The sequence below is a fragment of the Bos javanicus genome, chromosome 17, assembly GCF_032452875.1.
Source record: "Bos javanicus breed banteng chromosome 17, ARS-OSU_banteng_1.0, whole genome shotgun sequence".
Classification (NCBI taxonomy): Eukaryota; Metazoa; Chordata; class Mammalia; order Artiodactyla; family Bovidae; genus Bos; species Bos javanicus.
The window spans coordinates 65,733,367-65,753,296 of record NC_083884.1 but is presented as its reverse complement, the minus strand read 5'-3'; the positions used below and the strand labels follow the sequence as shown (position 1 = coordinate 65,753,296).

The following is a 19,930-nucleotide window of genomic DNA, read 5'->3' as shown; positions in this document are numbered from 1 at the left end:
GGGTCTCCAGCAAGAACGAGCCTCAGGTGCCCACAGCTTTATCACCTGCCTTCCCTTCCCTGCCTCACTTCTCCCCCGTGTCCCCCCGCCCAGTTCCTCTGGGATCACCTCCTGAAACATCCCGCAGGCGGCTGCTTCTGGAGAAACCCAAACCAAGACAATCCCTCTTTCGTGGACTGTCCTGAGGCTCACGTAAGATCGTCACTCAACAACTTCCCCGTGAATGATCACGAAACGTCAGTCGTGGTACTGGAGTCTGGGATACAATGATGGACCTGGTGCAGCATACTGGGCAACAACAGGTGCTCAATAAAGGATACCTAGTGTCATCATTCTAGGACAGGGGTTTCAAACTGATAACCCCACGTCTGTACACAGAGCTGGCAGACAAGTTTTGTTTGAACAAAACAGCATTTCTTTTTTTTTAATACATTGTCCCCATTTCATGACGGGGGAGGGGACTACTGGCCAAAATGTGGATCTTTCAAATTCTCTTGATAAATCAGATCTGCCATCTCAGGACCCCTCTCCCCACTTGTTGAGAGCCAGCTGGGACTGTGCAAAGGTTGCCCTCTTCAGAGACGGCTGAGCAGTCCATTAGCCACAAGCCCTACCACTCCCTAGCACCTCATGCCCCGCCTGACTCCACTCATCTCCAGGCCCACCAGGCCCGCTCCTCATGCCCCGCCTGACTCCACTCATCCCCAGGCCCACCAGGCCCGCGCAGGTCCTGAGTTTGAGGCCTCTGGCCTGCGTGTTTCACCGGCATTTGAGAAAACTGCAACAGCCTTCGTACTCACCTTTTGACTGTCTCGATTCCCCGACTCCTGCCGACAGAGCCCCGTCTTGGTGTCTCTAGCCTCCGCACTCTCCCTGGGGAGACTGGGCCTCCCTTTGGGCTGCTCCTGCCTCCTCTCTCTGGCTTCCTGCATGATGGACAGGCCCTCTCGGATTTTGAGAGGCGGGCCTTTCTCCGAATAGGCCCTCTTGACATCCAGCGGTGACCTTCCCAAGTCCCGAAGGTGGTCGGCCCACAGGACCACACCGCTCTCCTCGCCCCTCCCCGGGGGTTTCCTTGGAGTCCCTTTCCTCTGGTCGGCGGGGGACGACCTGGGCTGCACACTGGCCCCACCGCCTGGATCAACCCAGGCAGTGGCAGGCTTTGACTCAGCCGAGGGATGCTGGCACTTCGCGCTGTGATGTTTACTAACAAAGGTCTTCTTCTCATCCTCAGGGATCCCCGAGCCTTTTTTCCGGGGGCCGGCGGCAGGACCCGAAGAGGCCCCTGGATTCTTTTCAGGAGGAGCCGAGTGGGGCGCGCCCCAGAGGGGAGAGCTGACCTTGTGCGTGGCTGCCCCTGACGTCTCTGCCAGGTACTTGCCGGAGCCAGGAGTGGAACCAGGGCTGGTTTCGGCAAAACTGGCCTGTCTCTGGGGAGCCTCGGCTTCCGGGCGCTCCTTTAGGCTCCTCCGTCTCTGATCCGCCTCATCTTGTGGCCCGGGCCTCTCGGGGTCCGAGCCCCTGAGCTCTGCAGGCGAACCCGCCATCCACTCCTGAGCCTCCCGCGGGCTTCCGGCTGGCGGCCTCTGATACTCGGCCATCAGCGCATCGATATCGAGGACGCTGGACCTGTAGCTGGCCTTGGCTTTACCTGGGAACGTCTCACTGACCGCTTCCGTCTTCCTTCGGACCAGGAGCTCGCTGGCTTTCGGGGGACTTCTGAAAGCCGGGGGTGTTTGGGGAGCGCCGCCAGGGGACGTCTTGTTCCCGCTGTCCTTCCAGCCGTTCTGAAAACCACCGCCGCCTTCCGGGCCCCGACGAACCCACACGGCATCGGCGTCGGAGATCCTCTCACCGGGGGAACCCAGAATCCTGTCCCCGAGAGACGCCGTATGCTCTGTCGGCTTTGGAAAGCTTGTGTGCTCGCGTTCTCTGCCCAGGGCCCGGTTTTTACCGCCCACGGTCTCCAGCAGCTCTTCACGGTTCAGAGGAACCGAGGTAAGGGTGTAAGAAAGAGGGGATAGGGGTGGGGCTGCTTTTCTAGAAGGTTCTGTCCAGTTTTCAGGCCCCGGCCTAACCACGTTCTTGGCTTTCTGAGTGTCGGGGATCTGATAGGTCACAGCAAAAAAAGTCGCCTTGGGTTCTACAGGCGACCCCTGCTTTGCTGCAGGAAGAACCCAGTCCAGTGACGTACCTGGGCTCCCCTGCCGAGTCCCCTCCCGACCCGGGAGTAGCTGGGGCTTTCCTAAGGCACCCGGGGCCGTGGGGCTCAGGTGGTCCCCTCTTGGCTCCGCCCTGGACGAGTGCTCCGGGGGCAGGAGGCTGAACTCATCGAACTTCACGTCATGGGGCAGGGTCCGCCGCCTCCATCTGTCCAGCCTCTGGTCGCCAGGGCTCACCCTCCGCCTCCTGGCTTCGGGCTCTTGGCTGCCAGCCATGGCCAGGGGCCCCATCTGCCCCGGCACGTCCGCCTGAAGCTGCACTCGAGAGTCATCGGCTTCATCCCTGGCCCTGGGAAGAGGCTCTGGAGGCGCCCCCCGGGGCGGAGCCCTCTCCCCCGGCTGGATTCCGGCTCCTTCGGTCCCCGGGTGCTGGGCCTCCAGGGTAGTCCTCGCAGAGGCGGCCTCGGGGCTCGGCTCTGTGCCTCTCCCTTCGCTGAGCCCCACGGCGGCTTTGTGCCAGCTCACGGCCACCCCGCCTGTCCATCTGGGTGACGGGCAACTGCCTCCATGCGTGTCCTTAGGCTCTCGGTGGAACTCGGGCTTTGGCCCGCTGACCTCACGGGTCCCTCGGGCTTCCCAGATCAAACTGGCCCTTTGGACGGACCCCACCTGGCCCTCCGGCCTGCACTTGGGGTCGGTGGGAGTCATGGCATGGGTGACCTCCTGGGAGGGCGGGGGCCGAGACCGGCTGCTGCGGAGAGTCAGGGCCTTTTCCTCGGGCGCCGTCAGGACGGCCTCGCTGTGCGCGCGCTCCCCGACGGCGTGCACAACGTCGTACCTGGGCTCAACCCTCTCGGGCGCGGGGGCGCTCTCCGGGAGCTTGAGGAAGGGGTGATGGCTGCCCTTTTCGCCCCCAGGGTGCCTTCCCAGCAGGGAGGACACGCGATGCTGTCTGGGCTCACCGCTGGAGAAGGCGGTCCCTCCGCCTCGCTCCAGGTCGGGATCTTCCAGCCACTCTCGCTTTAGGGCTGTGGTTTGCGGGAAAGAGCTTCTGGGTCCAAGGAGTCTGGATCTGGGCTCCGAGACGTTGGCCAGGTCCGCGGGGGTCGTGGCCCAGGGACTGCGTCCCGAGGGGGCGGTGATGGTATGCTTCTCCACGTGATTCTCGAACACCGTGGCCCATACGGTCTGGAAGCTTCCATCATCATCCGGGGTGCCCTCGGAAGGGCTCCGGGCCCCCACCGCGCTTTCACCCCGAGCGCCGCCAGGGACGCGGTCAAAACTGTCTTTCCGCTCTGTCTGTCTGGGTTTCTCCCTGGGGAGGCCAGGCTTCCAGGGGCTTCTTGTGACAGATGTTGCTTCCACGCCATGCCTGTCCTTTGGCTGGGAAAACAAACAAAAAGAAACAATCCATTTATTTAAAGATTAAAAAAAATTTTTTAATATTTATTTGTAAAAGTTTGCTACAACATTATAACAAATTCAATGAAGTTTTTTTTTTTTTTGATGTGGACCATTTTTTAAGTCTTTATTGAATTTGTTACTATGCTGCTTCTGTTTTATGGTTTAGGTTATTTAGAGTATGGATCTCAGCCCTTCTGGCCAGGGATCAAACCAGCATCCCTTGCACTGGGAGGTGAAGTCTTCCCCATTGGGCTGCCAGGGAAGTACCGAAACAATCCAATATAGGTCAAAGGATTTGAAATGGAAAGGAAGAGGTGAGGTGACTGAAATCACAGCAGTGAGAAGCCATCCAGTCTTACAGACTGAACACAGCCAGTGAGGGAAAACAGGCACTCTCGCCCCAGCTGGCGAGCAGACAAACGGGCACCGCTCTTGAGCCATTCAGTGCGTCTGCCGTCACTTTAAGATACTCATTTCCTTTCATCCAGCCGGTTTCCTCCCAGAATCCCTGCTTTGCCCACGTGCACAAGCCTACCTGAACAAGAAAGTTCATACAGAACTGTCAGTGAAACAGAAGAGCCTAGATGCTCATCTGAAGGGCTAAATAAATTTTGATACATGCAAACAGCTGACTACCACACAGGCACTTGGACCTACAGAGACGGGGTGGCTCCCAATGTCCTAAGATCTAAGGACACTTAAAACGCTGTTGTGTTGATGGAAGAAAAGCAGAAGGAGGAACTATGTATTTATAATAAAATACTATTTTAAAAAACTGTAGGGGTGTGTGCATGTATATACATATATACATGTAGATAAACAATGGAGAAGAGATATCAATCAATCTGACCAAAAAAAAATAAAAAAGAGCATTGGTTCCATTTATATTAAAATCTAGAAAATGCAAATGAATCTATAGTGACTAAAAGCAGATTGGTAGTTGCTTTGGGGGAGGAGGGGGCAGCTGGGGGGGAATTACAAAGAAGAAACTTGCAGGTGCTGGAAATGTCCTCTGTCTTTATGGTAATGACGGCTTGACAGATGTACACAGAAGTCACAGTTCACCTGCTTTTACACTTTAAATATGTCCAGTTCAGTCTATGTCTGTTATACCTCAGTAAAGCTCTTCAAGAAAAAACTGAGCTCAAACCAGGGCTCTGTGACAACCTAGAGGGGCAGGACAGGGCAGGAGGGAGGGTCAAGAGGGAGGGGACCTGTGGATATACTTAAGGCTGATTCATACTGATGTATGGCAGAAACCAACACACCTTGTAAAGCAATTATCCTCCAATTAAAAATAAGTAAATAAATAAAAGAAAAACTTGAAATTTCAGAAAGCATCAATCACAAACCCATGAAACCCAGCAGTTATTTTGTGAGATTTTAAAAAAAAAATTAAATAGACTAACAGAAAATACTTTCTAAGCAATTTAATTGCTGGTGATTTTTTTCTCCTTTTCCTAGCTGACAAATGAGGGGGTGAGGAAAGGAGCTGGGGCCATCACGGTGGGGGGGGAGTTGAGGGGGTTTCTATTAACGTTTTTTGATTTTTATTTATTTTTGGCTGTGCTGGGTCTTCCTTGCTATGCAGGCTTTTCTCTAGTTTTGGCGAGCGGGGGCTGCTCTCTGTGGTGCATGGGCTTCTCACTGGGGTGGCTTCTCTTGTCTCGGAGTATGAGCTTTAGAGCACAGACTCAATACTCACAGTGCATGGTCTCAGTTGCTCCAAGGCATGTGGGATTTCCCTGGATCACAGATCGAATGTCTCCTGCATCGGCAGGTGGATTCTTTACCACTGAGCCACCAGTGAAAGCCTCTGCTACTGCTGCTGCTGCTAAGTCACGTCAGTCGTGTCCGACTCTGTGCAACCCCATAGACAGCAGCCCAATAGGCTCCTCTGTCCCTGGGATTCTCCAGGCAAGAATACTGGAGTGTGTTGCTATTTCATTCTCCAATGCATGAAAGTTAAAAGTGAAAGTGAAGTCGCTCAGTCGTGTCCGAGTCTTAGCGACCCCATGGACTGTAGCCTACCAGGCTCCTCCGTCCATGGGATTCTCCAGGCAAGAATACTGGAGTCGGTTGCCATTGCCTTCTCCAGTGAAATCCTATATTAGCATTTAAAAAAATTTCATTTGGCTGCACCAGGTCTTAGTTGCAGCATGTGGGATCTAGTTCCCTGACCAGGGATCAAACTTGGGCCCTCTGCATTGGGAGCTGGGAGTCTTAGCCATTGGACCACCAGGGAAGTCCCAACATTTCAAAATCTTCATTAATTTCTCAAAAAAGCAGACATTCTTACACAGGAAAGCCATATCCTCCTCCTGTTTGCACAGACAAAAATTTATGCCTGACAATTATGTTTGCAAACAGTATGCAACACCAAGGAACAGCAAATCATGGGGCATCCCTCATGGCTCAGATGGTAAAGAATCTGCCTTCAATGCAGCAGACTCAAGTTCGATCCCTGGGTCAGGAAGATCCCCTGGAGAAGGAAATGGCAACCCACTCCAGTATTCTTGCCTGGAGAATCCCATGGGCAGAGGAGCCTGGTAAGGCTGCAGTCCGTGGTGTCACAAAGAGTTGGACACGACTGAGTGACTAACACACACACACACACACACACACACACACACACAGCAGAGTATCACAGTCTATCATACCGGAAGGGACTTTAAAAGTCCCAACATGAAAGGAAAAAAAAAAAATGTCTTATAGTCCATGAGAGGTTTCTGAGTCTTTCCTGGATCTTCGAGATTGTAAAAGCCCCTTTTCCAGTAAGTATCGCTACCCACTGGGAGAAAAAAAGGACGTGCCAGGCGGCTTCTTACCTTTTCTCTTGGTTCTCTGGGAAGCTCACCGCTCAGCTCCAAACACTTTTCGTATCTGACTTCGTTGCTTGAAGCTGCACTGGAAAACCTGTCGCACGAGACCCAAGTTACTTGTGCACGGCCAGAAGCTGGGACTCCCTCCAGCCCACACCCTGTAACCAGTTCAGGAACCCAGGGGTGAAGAGCACTGAGGTCATCAGAGCAACCCTGCCCCATTTCCTCCAAGATGGGTCGTGTCCTTTCCAGTCGCCAAACCTCTCGGGCCCAGGAGGGAGAGAGCCTACCTTAAGCACAGCATCACTGGGGTGGCGGCAGCCCCGGGCTCGGGGGAAGGGGCCTGGGTGTTCGTGCCAGCTCTCCTTCCTGCCTCCCCACTGAGGGAGCTTGGCTCAGGCTCGTGACCTCACCTGAGCCTCTGTCTCTTAATCTATAAAACGGGGATAATTAACGCCTCCCTATCATCTTTTGTAGGTCAGATAAGAGGCTACCCAAGGCCCTAATAGCTACATGAGGGTGTAGAGAGAGGAGCGAAGATGCCCCAGGAGCGATAATTAATGGCTGCAACCCCACAACAGCCAGCAGCCCCACTGCAGACCGACCGCGGGACTCGGGGGCAGTGGGCGGTCAGGGAATGTGTCAGGGAACAGGCTTGCCTTTGCTTCTGGGTGACCTTGGCCCAGTCTTGATCACTCTCTGGGCCTGTTTCCCAGCTGTAAAGGGGAAACGAGAGAAAGGGGAATTGGAGCTAGACTTTTCCCCATCTCTGCCGAGTTCTCTGGAGCAGAGGCTGAAAGATTAGTTCAGGGTTGGGGGCCTGCAGAGAAGAGGGAGGTGAAACAAATCAAACGTCTTGAACTTGACCCACGGGCAGCAGTCCAAGGGCTGGCTCCGGGGACGCGTGAGGCTGTGCAGGAGTTGTTTCTAAACCCAGAGCCTCGGTTTCCCTACCTGTCAGATGGGAATAACCTGAGGGACTGGGGGGCGGGAGACTCAGGGAGGGGAGGTGCATGAGGCCCTGACGTGGTGCCCCTTCCTCAGTTCCCTGGTTTTATTATTTTGTCACACCGTGTAGTTGGCGGGGTTTTAGCTTCCTGACTAGGGACAACCTGACAAAAGCGCTGAGTCCTAACCACTGAGTGGCCAGGGAGCTCCCCTCTTTCTCTGTTGCCCGAATTCAGGGGTCCTCGAGCCTGGCTGCACATGAAAATTACTTTGGAGACTCTGAAAAACCAAGATGAGAAGCCCTCCCCAGATCTGCTGAATCAGAGTCTCTGGGGGTGGGGGTCAGGCATCGATATTTTTTTTTTTTCCAGGTCATTCTAAATGTTGACAGCCAGTGGTCGCAGCTCTGGCCGAGCTGGTCGCCCTGGTTCCCAGGGCCGGGAGGGCAGTCTGCCCAGAGCTCCCGCCCCCTGGAAGCTCAATTGCTGACAAACTAAGTTGGTGGCGTGCATGCCATTAATGAGCTGGCGACACACCCCGGTGGCATCTCCCTATCTTAGCCGAGAAGCCACTTGCGGAAAAACAAAGGAGGAAGAGATGTCAGGGGCCAGGCCCTGCTTAGAAAATTATCATTAACCAACAGGATTCATCCTATCATTTGGGACTATTAATAAATACAGTGTGTCGAGGGCTCCCTTGGGCTGAGCGATCTCCAGCGGTATCTGAGTCTTGGCCTTAATCCTTTAATGCAGACCTTAACATCATTTCCCTTTACAAGATGAAGAAACCGAGGCTCAAGGTGGGGAAAGCGACCCGCTCAAGTTACTGGCCCTGCCGCTGGCACGCACAGTGAAGCGGTGCCATCCTCCACACTTCAGCCTCCTGATCTGAGAAATGGGGGCTACTGCCACTTCCTCTCAGGGCTGGGGTACCAAGTGTGCCCAGTACAGAGCCTGGTGCCCTGCAGTCTCCTTCCACCTCGTGGAGGGGGATCTCTGGTGAGGGGCTGGGGCTCTCGGAGCCTGGGGGAAACCCGTGGGGTATTCCCACTTACAGTTTGGTCAGGTCCGCTGACAGTGGCCGTGTCTGGACCGCCCTCCTCCTGAGCTCCGGCTTTGCTTCCAAGCTCTCGGTGGCCCAGCCTTTGATCCGCTCCTGGACACTCACGCCCGCTTTCTCTGGCTCCGATGGGACGGCTGGGGACTCGGGGGTGGCTGGTGGGGACTCAAACCCCGCTGCCAAGGCCGAGGCTCCCTCCTCCCCAAACAGGCCAATGCGATTCTTCACGCCGCCCCGGGGGGTCTGCTCTCCCCCGACCCAGGTCTCTCCAGCAGCCTCTCTGCTCCTGACCTCAGCCATGTCTTGGCCTTTTCCAGGCCTGGGCAGAGGGGACTGGGGGTCCTTGGCTGCCTTCTCTGGCTCCCTGTCCAGCTTGGCTTTCTCCTCCCCGAGACCCTGGGCACCGGTGGGGGTGACCCTGGCCGGGCCCCCTGCGGTTCTGAGGCTGCCCATCTCCCCCTGCTTGAACAGCAGCCTCTCTTTCCGTTCCTGGATCTTCTGGGCCACCTGCAGGAAATCGGAATCCGGGTCGTGTGGAGGTGCCTCTGCTTTGACCAGACACTCCCTGTCCACCCTGGGTTCTGGGTCCGGCCTCTCGGGTCCCCGCTGCTGGGCGGTGGGCCCTGCTGTGGCCTCATCTGCCACCTTCCTCGCCAAGGCCTCTCTGCTCTCGAACCGGGCCGTGAGGTCCACAGACAGAGGCCTGGGCCTCCTCACCCACGTCTTCTCGGGAGGGGTTGGGGGCAGCTTCCCCACCGCGGCCACCCCGCTGGGGCCTGGCTTCGGAGTCTGAATGGACTCGGTAAAGATGGCTGACACAGGCCTTCTCTTTGGGCGAGGCCTGGGTGGCTCCGGGGCGGTGCCTCCCGCGTCCTCCACGCTGCTGGCCTTTGACAGAGGCTCCTTTGGGCCGGTATCCTCTGGGGTAGCCACCGTCCTGGAGTCCTGAGGCAGGGAGGCTGGCCGGGGGAGGCTCCCCACGGGCTTTCGGGCTGGCGGGGCAGGCTTGGCGGCCACCTCAGGACGGGGGGCGGAAGCGGGTCCCTGAGACATGCCTGCATTGGCCTCGCAAGCCCCCTTCCCCAGAGCGGGGCCGGCTTTGGTGCTTTCGAAGATCACGGGGTTTGGCATGGGCTGTGATATGGCGGCCTTAGGGAACAGAGACACGTTTCTCGGGCGGTCCCCACTCCCCGCCTCCTGCCCGGCCAGGCCCGGCATCTTCTCGTTCAGACGCCCTGAGGCCACGTCCTGGGAGAGCCCCCCGGCGGGAGACGGCCTGGCCAGGCTGGGCCACAGGGGTGTCACGTCCGCGGCCTTCTCCTTGGAGAAGGGTTTGGGGGCGAGTCTTGGCAGAGGAAGCAGGCGGACTGGGCTCCTGAGGGGGCTTTTTCCTTCCAAGAGCAGTGTTGAGGGGGGCCCAGGGGCATCGCCAGCCTGGCGGAAGTAGGTCCGCGTCAGGGCCTCCTCCTTGGAGAGCTCGCCCAGGCCTGGCACCCCCGTCAGGGAACTTATGGAGCCGACCTCCACCCGCGTCGCCATGGTTACGGTTGTGGCTCCATGGGGAAGAAGCACGTCAGAAACGGAGAGGCAACCACTAAAAAAAATTTTTAAAGTAAATTTAAGATTCAGTCAGTGTCTGGGTTGAAACAGAGAGATTTGAGGGGGAGATGGAGATGGATGAAGATCAAGAGACCGGAGCCCCGGGTCTGGACTAGAGCTCTCCACTGACCACCGGGCAAGCCTGGGCCAGTGGCCTGCACCTCTCAGCTCTGGGCAAGGTCAGTGGACTAAAAGGCCTGACTCTGAAGTTCATTCCAGCTCAAAGACTGCCCGAACCGTGCCAGTGTTCACTTGGACTTTCCCAACTCATTTAATCTCAAGGCCAGCTTTCAGGGTAACGAACGATGCTCTCAGCTGTACAGATATGGAAACCAGTGGAGAGAGGCCGAGTAACTGACCTGAAGTCACTCAGAGAACAAAAGAGGCAAAGTTGGGCTTCGAACCTGGGTCAGACTCCAGACGCACACCGCAGGCTCCCAGGGTAAGCCCTGGTGAGATTCCTGTCCCTGCCCCTCGCAGTATTTTCCCATTTCAGAGCCTGCGCACGTCAGGCTGATCCTCACCCTCTTCAGAACCAAGCACAGAGAGGGCAGGTGACCAGCGCCAGCTCATACAGACACCCAAAGCCGGTGTTCCCAAGGTCACAGAGTTGGCAAAAGGCCTCAGAACTCCAGCTCCCCAGACCGTCCCTTATCTTTCCCCGTCCCAGTCTTTCCAGAAGTCTTACAAAAAAGAAAAAAGCCATCTTCATCTTCCACTCCACCTGCTGTTATTATTATTACTATTTTTTTTTTTTGCCTTTGGGTTCTTTTCAGCTGAACACCTATTTTAAGCTGACTGCCTTCAGAGTCTCAGTAAGAAGAGTATCATCAGCTAAGGACGAGAGTTACCACAAGTCAGGCCTCAGGGAAGCCAAGGGCTCCCTCTGTCTCACGAATCACATCCTCCTCCCTACAACCCTATGAGACGGGGGTGTGATCATCAGCCCCTGTTTTGCAACGGCTCAGGCACGAGCCCCTTGCTCCTCCAGCCATGAGCTCTGCTCTCTCAGGACAGGAGACCTCTCTGGTCCATCCTCCAAAGACCCTGAGAGGCAGGGCTTGTCCTTATCTCCCTTTGTAAGGATGGGGCCCAGAGAGGTGGTCCGACTTGCCAACCATCACACAGATGAAACTGGATCTCAAGTCCTGGATCCGTTCAACTCTCCCCTTTTAACAGTAACGTCCTGTTCCTTTCTGGTTGTAAAAACTGCCAGACGATTTGCTGTTCTCGATGCGTCCCCTACCCTAAAAACCCCACCTTCATGCCAGTGCTGTTTCCCTACAAAACTGCCCCCATCCTGCCCCCTCGTCTAGATGGGCTAAAAGTAGAAGGTGTTTTAGTTCAACGCAAGCCTCCCGCTTCCCTTCTGGGGGCCCCACACTGCTGCCCCCGGCTCTGACTCACACAGCAGCCTGCAGGAAAGAAAGGCGGACAGATTTTTATCTTTTCTCTTCCCTACACGCTCGATGGTGCTAAACTGATTCCTTCTTCCCAATGCAGAGAACACCGTCTAGATGGGGTCAGAGGCAGAAGACAGGGATGGAAACAGAGAACCAGAAAATCGAGAGCAACCTGGGAGGAATCCGTCGGCAGTGACCCGGGGCGGAGTGCACAGGCACACAGAGTCCTGCCCCAAACCGGGACTGCTCATCATTAGAGCCAGCTCCCGTGACCTCCGGGACACAGATGTGAGACATGGGACAAGAACAGGATATTCAGGGGACAGAGAGAAGATTCCCTGGCAGAACCCACAAGAGCCCCACTTACCCGAGCTGGAAGGTCCTGGCTGCAGACGTGTGACTGCCGGAGAAAGCGAGCAGTATCGTATCTCATCGCGGATGAACGGGACTGTCTGCACACTCCCCTGGCAGAAGCCGGCAAGGGGTGGGGTGGGGGGTGGGGGGCAACAGGGGTAGGCTGGTCCTGGCAGGCTGAGTTTCGGGCAGTTCTGGGGAGACACAGGGCGACAGGCTCAGTTCTGGGGTTCTGGCAAAAATATGGGCACAGACAGCACGAAAGCTTTTGAGCTCCAATCGCATCCCGCTGGCATCTCTGCCAGCTTGTAAAACTCAGCGCTCCTGTCAGCTTTTCAGTATTGTCGCCTTGTGGATACATGTAGGCATTAAGGGTACAGAGTCCGCAGTCGGCGCTCAATAAAAACCGCCCCTGTTCCTCTGAAACATGTTTTATTGAGCACCTACTGTGTGCAGAAGGATGAATAAGAAATATCTCCTTTGTTCAGGGAATTAAGAGTCTTGTGTGAGAAACACACACACACACACACACACACACACAAGCAACTATGCTGGGCAATAAACATGGCTTATAAAGAGGGACATGGGGGGAGTGCTTCCCTGGTGGCCCAGGGGTTAAGATCCTACGCTCCCAAAGAAGGGAACACAGGTTTGATCCCTGGACAGGGAACTAAGGTCCCGCGTGCTGCAAGGTGTGGCCAAAAATAAATAAACCAAAACATTAAATAAAGGGGGCTTCCTAAGAGGCTCAATGGTAAAGAATCCACCAGCCAATGCAGCAGCTGAAAGATACATGGGATCGATCCCTGGATGGGGAAGATCCCCTGGAGGAGGAAATGGCAACCCACTCCAGTATTCTTGCCTGGAGAATCCCAGGGACAGTGGAGCCTGGCGGGCTACGGTCCGTGGGGTCACAAAGAGTCAGACACGACTGAGACACTGAGCGACTGAACACGCATGCAAATAAAGGGGGACATGGGAACACAGAAAAAGGAAGATTGATTGCCTAGAGTTGGGAGTGCTGGTCCCAGGAGACTCCCCTGGCCTAGAGGAGGTAACTCATGAGCACTCGGGAGCTGGCCAACTCGGGAGCTGGTGCCCCTGGCTGTCCTGCTCAGCAGCACTTGGAGGTCCTCACACGCCTCCTTGGGGCCTTTGCACATGCTGTGTCTGCTCTCTGAGACGCTCCTGTTGCTACACACAGACACTGGCCCAGCCAAGGTCACAGTTCAGACACCACTGCCCGCCTCCAACCCAGTACTCTTACATGTCCAGAGACCCACAGACACACAGCAGGACTCATAAATACACAGTTATATTTCATAATGCAGGATGCCTCGCTTCATATCAACGGAGGTCCCCAGAGGACACCCCAGCAGCTAGCACAGTGGCCTGGCAGATAAGAGCACTGAACACATCGTTATTGAGTGAATAAATAAATGAAGAGCTATCTTCCTGGCCCTGCTGCCCAGGTACTGCTAAGATTCTGAGTAAGGGCAGGAGTCCTGAGTTCCGTGGCACTGAGCAGTCTAGAACATAAGGTAAGCAAGTTCCTCTGGCAAGCTCTGGTGTGGCCGTGCGTCAAATGCTACTGAGTGACAGAACCAAAGAGCTGTGAAGAGCTCCGCTGGGCAGCCTGGCCCACCCCCACCGACACTGACGGGGACTGGCCACTGTCAGACACCTGCTGTGATGGCATTAACCCCACACTGTCACACGCGCTCATCTGCCCGAAGGTGGCAGGAATGGATGCTTCTCTGTACGGCTTTTCCTGGGAAGGACCACCGAGAGCATCGTTGCTGAAGCAGGGTCCATGGCTCATAAATGTCGCCTGAAACTTTGGGATCCCTGAACCCATTTCAGGGGCCAGACTGCAGGGGAGGGAACAGGGGAAAACAAGATAAAAGATTCTTAGTCCACTTCCTTCTTAACCAGAAGGGTGTCTCTGTTATCCGTAATTTCCTTTCTATCTTGGGCTCCCTCTCAAGTTTCCATTTAAAATGCCAGGCAGATGCCTGATCTATAAATATGGTTGCGGGAACGAATCAATGAATGAATCAATCAATCACTGAACACAGTGGGGGTGGGGTGGGGAAAGAGCTTTTAAACCACCGTAGTGGATGGCTAAATAATATTTTGATGTCTTTCCCAAACCTAGAAACCCATGAGTCTCAGGTTTTCCTTTAACCTGTTGTAAAATACAAGGAGACTGACTGAAACGCATGCTTTAAAATCTTGCTTTAAATGCATCACATATGTTATGCTTAATTTAAGAGATGTTAGTCTCTTCCAAAACATTTCAGAAGCCCACTCACACAGAAGACAGATGCTATTTTTTTTTTCCTGGGGTGGCCTGGCTCGCTCTTTTCAAATATATTAGCACGGTTGCCAGAGTCAGGTAAACAAGAGCCTGGAGAAAGCAGGGACACGAGGTATGAGCTGTGTCTGGTTTTCTCTACGAATCAACGTGGAGGTTGGCTCGGAGAGGGACAGACGGGCAGCTCTGGGAGGTCAGGAGGCCAGGGTGGACCAGGACATGTTGGATCTGTGGGCGGCGGGTGGACCTCTGCCGTCCCTGAACCTGCCAAGTCCACAGGCTCGATCTCCCTGAATTGATCTGCAAGGTTTGAGATTCCCATTTCCTGCAATTTTACGCAGGGAAAAACCATGTTCCTGGGAGCTGAGTCACCAACACCAACAGCGGCTGAAATGAGACAGGCGCCCCAGGTCAAGAGCATTCATCCCTCCACCCTTCTGACCTTCCTTCTAGAAGTCGGGCTCTGCATCGGACGCTGGGGGCGCGGCCGTGGAGCGCACAGGCTCCAAGGGGATCCGACAGAAGCTTGAAGGGGCAGAGCAGGAGAAGCCCCTCCATTCAGAACCGGACTGTTCGGCAGCTTCGCTCTCAGATTCGGAGGCGTTGATTCATTCTAACAGCTGTTGTCGATCTCTCATAATTACACCCCTAAATCTGATCCGAGAGCTCACAGTCATTCACTCAGCCAGCTCTGGGTGCCGTTTTCCTGGGAATGCCACCATCTGCTGAGGGCCGGGAGCCAGTCCTGACATCTCCCAGCATCTTCCGGAATGTGACCTGGCCTCCCAAATCTGCAAATCCATCCGGCGTGGCACCCCGTGCAAGGGTTGCCCCCAGGAGAGCAGGACTGTGATAAACGCGGGTACTTGGTCCACTCACAGACCCCAGTAGGAGAGGGACCAACATGTAATGTCAATGGAGTGCGTGCATACCCTCCTCTCCCTCCCATGGCTGCGGCCCTAGTTCATTCATTCATTCATTCATTCCAATACACAAGTACTGAGCACCTACTCAGCCGGTATAAAGAGCTCGCCTGCCAATGCACGAGATATGTAAAAGACACGAGTTTAATCCCATCCCCTGGAGAAGGAAACGGCAACCCACTCCATTATTCTTGCCTAGAGAATCCCATGGACAGAAGAGCCTGGCAGTTTACAGTCCATAGGGTCGCAAGAGTCGTATGTGGCTGAAGCGACTTAGCACGCGCACACACCATGTGTCAGGCTCTGTGGATACAGCAGTGAACAAAACATATGGAAAGCCCTGTTCCCATGGAGCTGAATGATGAAGGTGGGGACAGACCATAAATGACATAGACAAGCAAGACACATGGACAGTCAGGTAAGTGACTTTCTCTGCTGGCGCCTCCTCCAATCTGTTCTTCTGGCAGCAACCAGAGGGATTCTCTAGTACACAGGGTTCATCATGCCACTCCCCTGCTCAAAGCCCACATGGGTGGGTCTCCCCACTGCCCTCTGAAGGAAGATCAGACTCCCCTGGGGCCCACGGCAGGGTCTGGACCCTCCCCAACTTCAGGCTCATGATGGACGGCTCCTCCTTTGTCTGTCTGTCCCTCACACTCACTCACATTCTTCAGCACATGAACCCTGGGTGGGTCACGAGACCCACTATGCTTTTCCTTGCCTTCAGGCTTCTACACTGCCATTTCCTGCCTGGCTAACCTCAGCACCAGCCACCTCCTCCAGGAAGCCTTCCCTGATGTCCCAGGGTGGGTTCAGGTACCGCCTCCCTGCTCTGCTATCCAACTCTCCTAGCTCCTCCCTAGCCCAGCGCTGATACTGCATGTGGCAACTGCCTCCAGACTGGGAGCTCCTGGCCAGGAGGGTCCTGAGTCCAGTTCACAGCTGTATCCCCAGAGTCTGGCACCATACCAGACATGAGGTCAGTGTGCAAAAAATACCTCCAGGGAGAGCATGCCTGAGAGAAGGAAATAATAGTATCCAGGGCAGGTGTGGGTGTGAGAAGCTGACGTGCTCACCTGCTCCTGGGGACAGAAGCTGTGTGGCAATATTCACTTCCCGCTATTATTTTTGGAGATCCCATCAAGAGCCAAGGACTCAGTGACTCTGCACCTTCTGCCTTCTCCCCTGGATTACCATCATTCTACAGATGTGGAAAATGAGTCAGATCTCAAGCTAGTGAGGGGGAATGTTACGGCTGAAATCTTCTGACTATGAATCAAGTGTTTTCCCCACATATACCTCACCCCAAAAACATTCATTTATTTTTAACTTGGTCGTCCCGAGTCTAAAAATGTGTACTGTGGAAGGACTCTCACGCTCGTGCTTAGTCACTCAGTCGTATCCAACTCTGAGACCCCGGGAGCTGTAGCCCACCAGCCTTCTCTGTCCAGTGGATTTCCCAGGTGAGAAACTGGAGTGATTTGCCATTTCCTCCTCCAGGGGATCTTTCCAACCCAGAGGTCGAACCTGTGTCTTCTGTGGCTCCTGCATTGTGGGCGGATTCTGTACCACTGAGCCATAGGGGAAGCACTCTCCAGAAGGAATCTAAAGAAAGACAAAATCACATACACAAAAATGCCCTCTGCTGTGTTATCCATCCCGCTGCAATATGCAATAAGAACACATCCCAGATTTACGGTGATAGACCTTATTTGAAAACACTCAGGACTCAAAGGAGAAGGCAACGGCACCCCACTCCAGTACTCTTGCCTGGAAAACCCCATGGGCGGAGGAGCCTTGTAGGCTGCAGTCCATGGGGTTGCTAAGAGTCGGGCACGACTGAGCGACTTCACTTTTCACTTTCATGCACTGGAGAAGGAAATGGCAACCCACTCCAGTGTTCTTGCCTGGAGAATCCCAGGGACAAGGGAGCCTGGTAGGCTGCCGTCTATGGGGTCGCACAGAGTCGGACACGACTGAAGCGACTTAGCAGCAGCAGCAGTAGGACTCAAAAGTCATTTGAAATCTCTAAAGAGTTGCAAAGTCAGCGGGTAGACCAGATCACCGGTTTCCAGCCTGCCCACAAATGGCACAAAAATCCTTTCATACTACATGGCCTGAGTTTGTGATCAGAAAAGATGGTTGCCATGGAAGTCATGGCAAAAACTCAGAAATAATCCACATTCTCCCCAAAAGGTGAACGCCTCTCAGCCACATGTAAGGGGCTATTCTGCATCTCTTGAAAGTGAAAGTTGGAGGGGTGGGGTGGTGGAGTCTGCGTAGGAAAGTGGGAAGAGCTTATGAGAATGCCATTGAAGAGAGGGTGACAGATGGAACATTTTTAAAATATTTACTTATTTTGGCCGCGCCAGGTCTTGGTTGCGGCATATGAACTCTTAGCTGCAGCATGTGGGATCTAGTTCCCTGACCAGGGATCAAATCCGGGCCCCCTGCAACGGGAATGTAGAGTCTTAGCCACTGGACCACCAGGAAGTCCTCGGATGGGGTATTTTTTTGTATTCAAGGCTGTGACAATGGCAAAGATTGTTTGAACAAATAGTCAAGGTCTGGAAGAGAAAAGGGACAGATGAAAAATAAAAATGTGTCAGGGACCTGGAGAGGAATTGCTATATTTATAAATTGCCTTTCATTTTGAGATTCCTTATTTCCATTCATGTTGTTTGTGCAGATTTCTTTTTAGGCTTCAATACCGGAAGTCCCCCTCAGAGCTGTGTTCTCCCCATCGATTCAAGATAGAGAGGCACCAAGGCTCCCTTCCTGCCCACTTTCAGAGCTTTCAAAAGCCAAGGATAAACACAAATATTATTTATTAAGCACCATACTGGATGCCAGGAACTGTGCTAAGTGCTTTAGGAAGATGACCTCATGCATCTCCTTAACAACACAAAGAAGCAGGTCCTGGGACTTCTCTGGTGGTCCAGCAGTTAAGGCACCTCGCTTCCACCGCAAGGAGTGCAGGTTCCTGCCTGCAGCGCAGCCAAAAAAAAAAAAGGGGCGGCCCTAACAGAAGCCCATGTTACTGGTGAGGAAACTGAAGCTGGTGTACCAAACGGATCTGCCGTGGGAGGTGGGAGTAACCCTGATCCAGGCTGCCTGCCTGGAGGGTTTCTTCCAAAGTCCACTGGGCTTAACCAGAACAGGTGCTTTTTATGATGTTACAATGTAAAGGACACTTAACACCCATAAGGGCAGCTATTATCATTCTCAAAAGTGCCCATGTTGGGACAGTGGATTATTCTGTCATCCTACTTTTTAAAGAATACCATGGCAGAAACCACATAATAACATAAAATTCATCATTTCAAAGTGTGCGAGCAGTGACATTTAGTAAATCCATGGCATTGTGCAACCACTGCCACTGGCTAGTTCCAAAACGCTTTCATCACTGCGAAGGAAACCCCACACCCAAAAGCTAAGCATCACCCCCCTTCCTCGTCACCGCCCCCACTCCCGCCGCCCCCATTCTCTGGCAAGCACTGGTCTGTTCTCCGTCTCCACAGAGTTGCCATTTCTGGGTATTTCAAAGAAATGGAATCATCCAACATGTCTCTCACTCTAGTTTTGGCCTCAGTTCCTCCACCAACTCGCAATGAGGGCTTGGACAAGTCCCCGCCAGATTCTGCGATTCTCATTTGGCTCAACCCCAGGACTTATCAGGTCTGCATTATGCAACTTTTCTCTGTCCATGGTTCATCACCTCAGCCCCACCTCTACCCCCAACACTGCAGCCCAGCTCTCTGGATTCTGAGCTGCCTGTTCCACCCCTTGGTCCCTCACGATTCCTTCTGAAGTGGTGCTGAATAAAGGACTGCTGGGGGACTCAATAAAATTCTTATTCCGTGTTGACAGAAGTAGAGAGCTAAGTGTCTTACTGGAATGTGTGTGATTTTTGTTAAGAACTGTCTTCATCAGTAAGGCCTTGGCTTCTGTGTCAATTTCAAGTTGTAATGAGTTAACAGCTGGGGCATCTGAGACTCCAATCCACAGGAACAGGTTGAGGTAAGGGTTATCCCCCAACTGGCCCCAGATCACCAGATGTGGGTGGCACACATTCACACCCACACAGAGGATACTGTGGTTTATAGAAAGCGCTTGGGAAATGCTGATGTGTGTAAACTCATGTCCTTCCAAGCAGGACTTTTCGGAGCCTTTGGTGTGAGCTAATTGGCGTCTTATACACTCCAGAGCATAATCTAAGCTGCTTCACCCCAGCACCCCTTCTCCAGGTGCAACTGCTGATTTGGAGAAAGAATGTTACAAGTGACCTTTACGCCTCTATGTAAACATCCGTCTTTTCAACTTTCATTGGCCTGTTCCTTCCTACTATTTGTGCTATTTTGGGACTGGCTATGCACTCACCCCAAACCATTAATCAAGCAGCTTTTTTTGCTTTGTTTGTTTTTCTCTGGATCCAGGATGGGCAAACTACAGTCTGCAGGCCACATCGGGGCCCACTGATTGTTCTTGTAAATAAAGTTTTATTAGAATACAGACACATCCACTCATTTACATGTAATCGATGGCTTCTTCTAAGGTATTAGGAGAAACCTGAGTGGTTGCCACAGAGGCTATACGGTCCACAAGGCCTTAAATATTTACTCTCTGGCCCTTTACAGAGTTTGTGATCGCTGCTCTAGACTGTGGAGAACTCAGTCCCCTGAGAGACCGATTGCACTCCCCCAAGGATATGACATCCCCCTCTTTAAATTACCTAAAGCTCTCACACTTCTGGCAGACACCCATGCCTTCATTAAATCTTTACAGGCTCTCTACGTGACAATTACAGAAAAACTCAAAAATATGGATGAGCAAAATGTTTTTAATAATCCTAAATCCCACCACCCAGAGCCAACAGCCATTATTAGCAATCTGATGTCCATCAATCTGGCCATTTCCGATAAAAGTGGGGACTTACTCT

The 19,930-nt window shown here is 53.6% G+C and overlaps 1 protein-coding gene across 7 annotated transcripts in view; it reads right to left on the bottom strand.

Annotated features, from left to right (window-relative positions):
* The window catches only part of KIAA1671 (KIAA1671 ortholog), a 185,632-nt gene that overhangs the window by 123,811 nt on the left and 41,891 nt on the right, over window positions 1-19,930 (bottom strand). For all 7 annotated transcript variants that reach the window (XM_061385170.1, XM_061385171.1, XM_061385174.1 and 4 more), the window contains 4 exons: window positions 11,765-11,945; window positions 8,391-9,989; window positions 6,395-6,482; window positions 801-3,545 (listed from right to left, as the gene is read on the bottom strand). In XM_061385170.1, coding sequence (XP_061241154.1) covers window positions 801-3,545; window positions 6,395-6,482; window positions 8,391-9,934 — 4,377 coding nt within the window. In that variant the 5' untranslated portion in view covers window positions 9,935-9,989; window positions 11,765-11,945. The remainder of the gene's footprint in view (window positions 1-800; window positions 3,546-6,394; window positions 6,483-8,390; window positions 9,990-11,764; window positions 11,946-19,930) is intronic.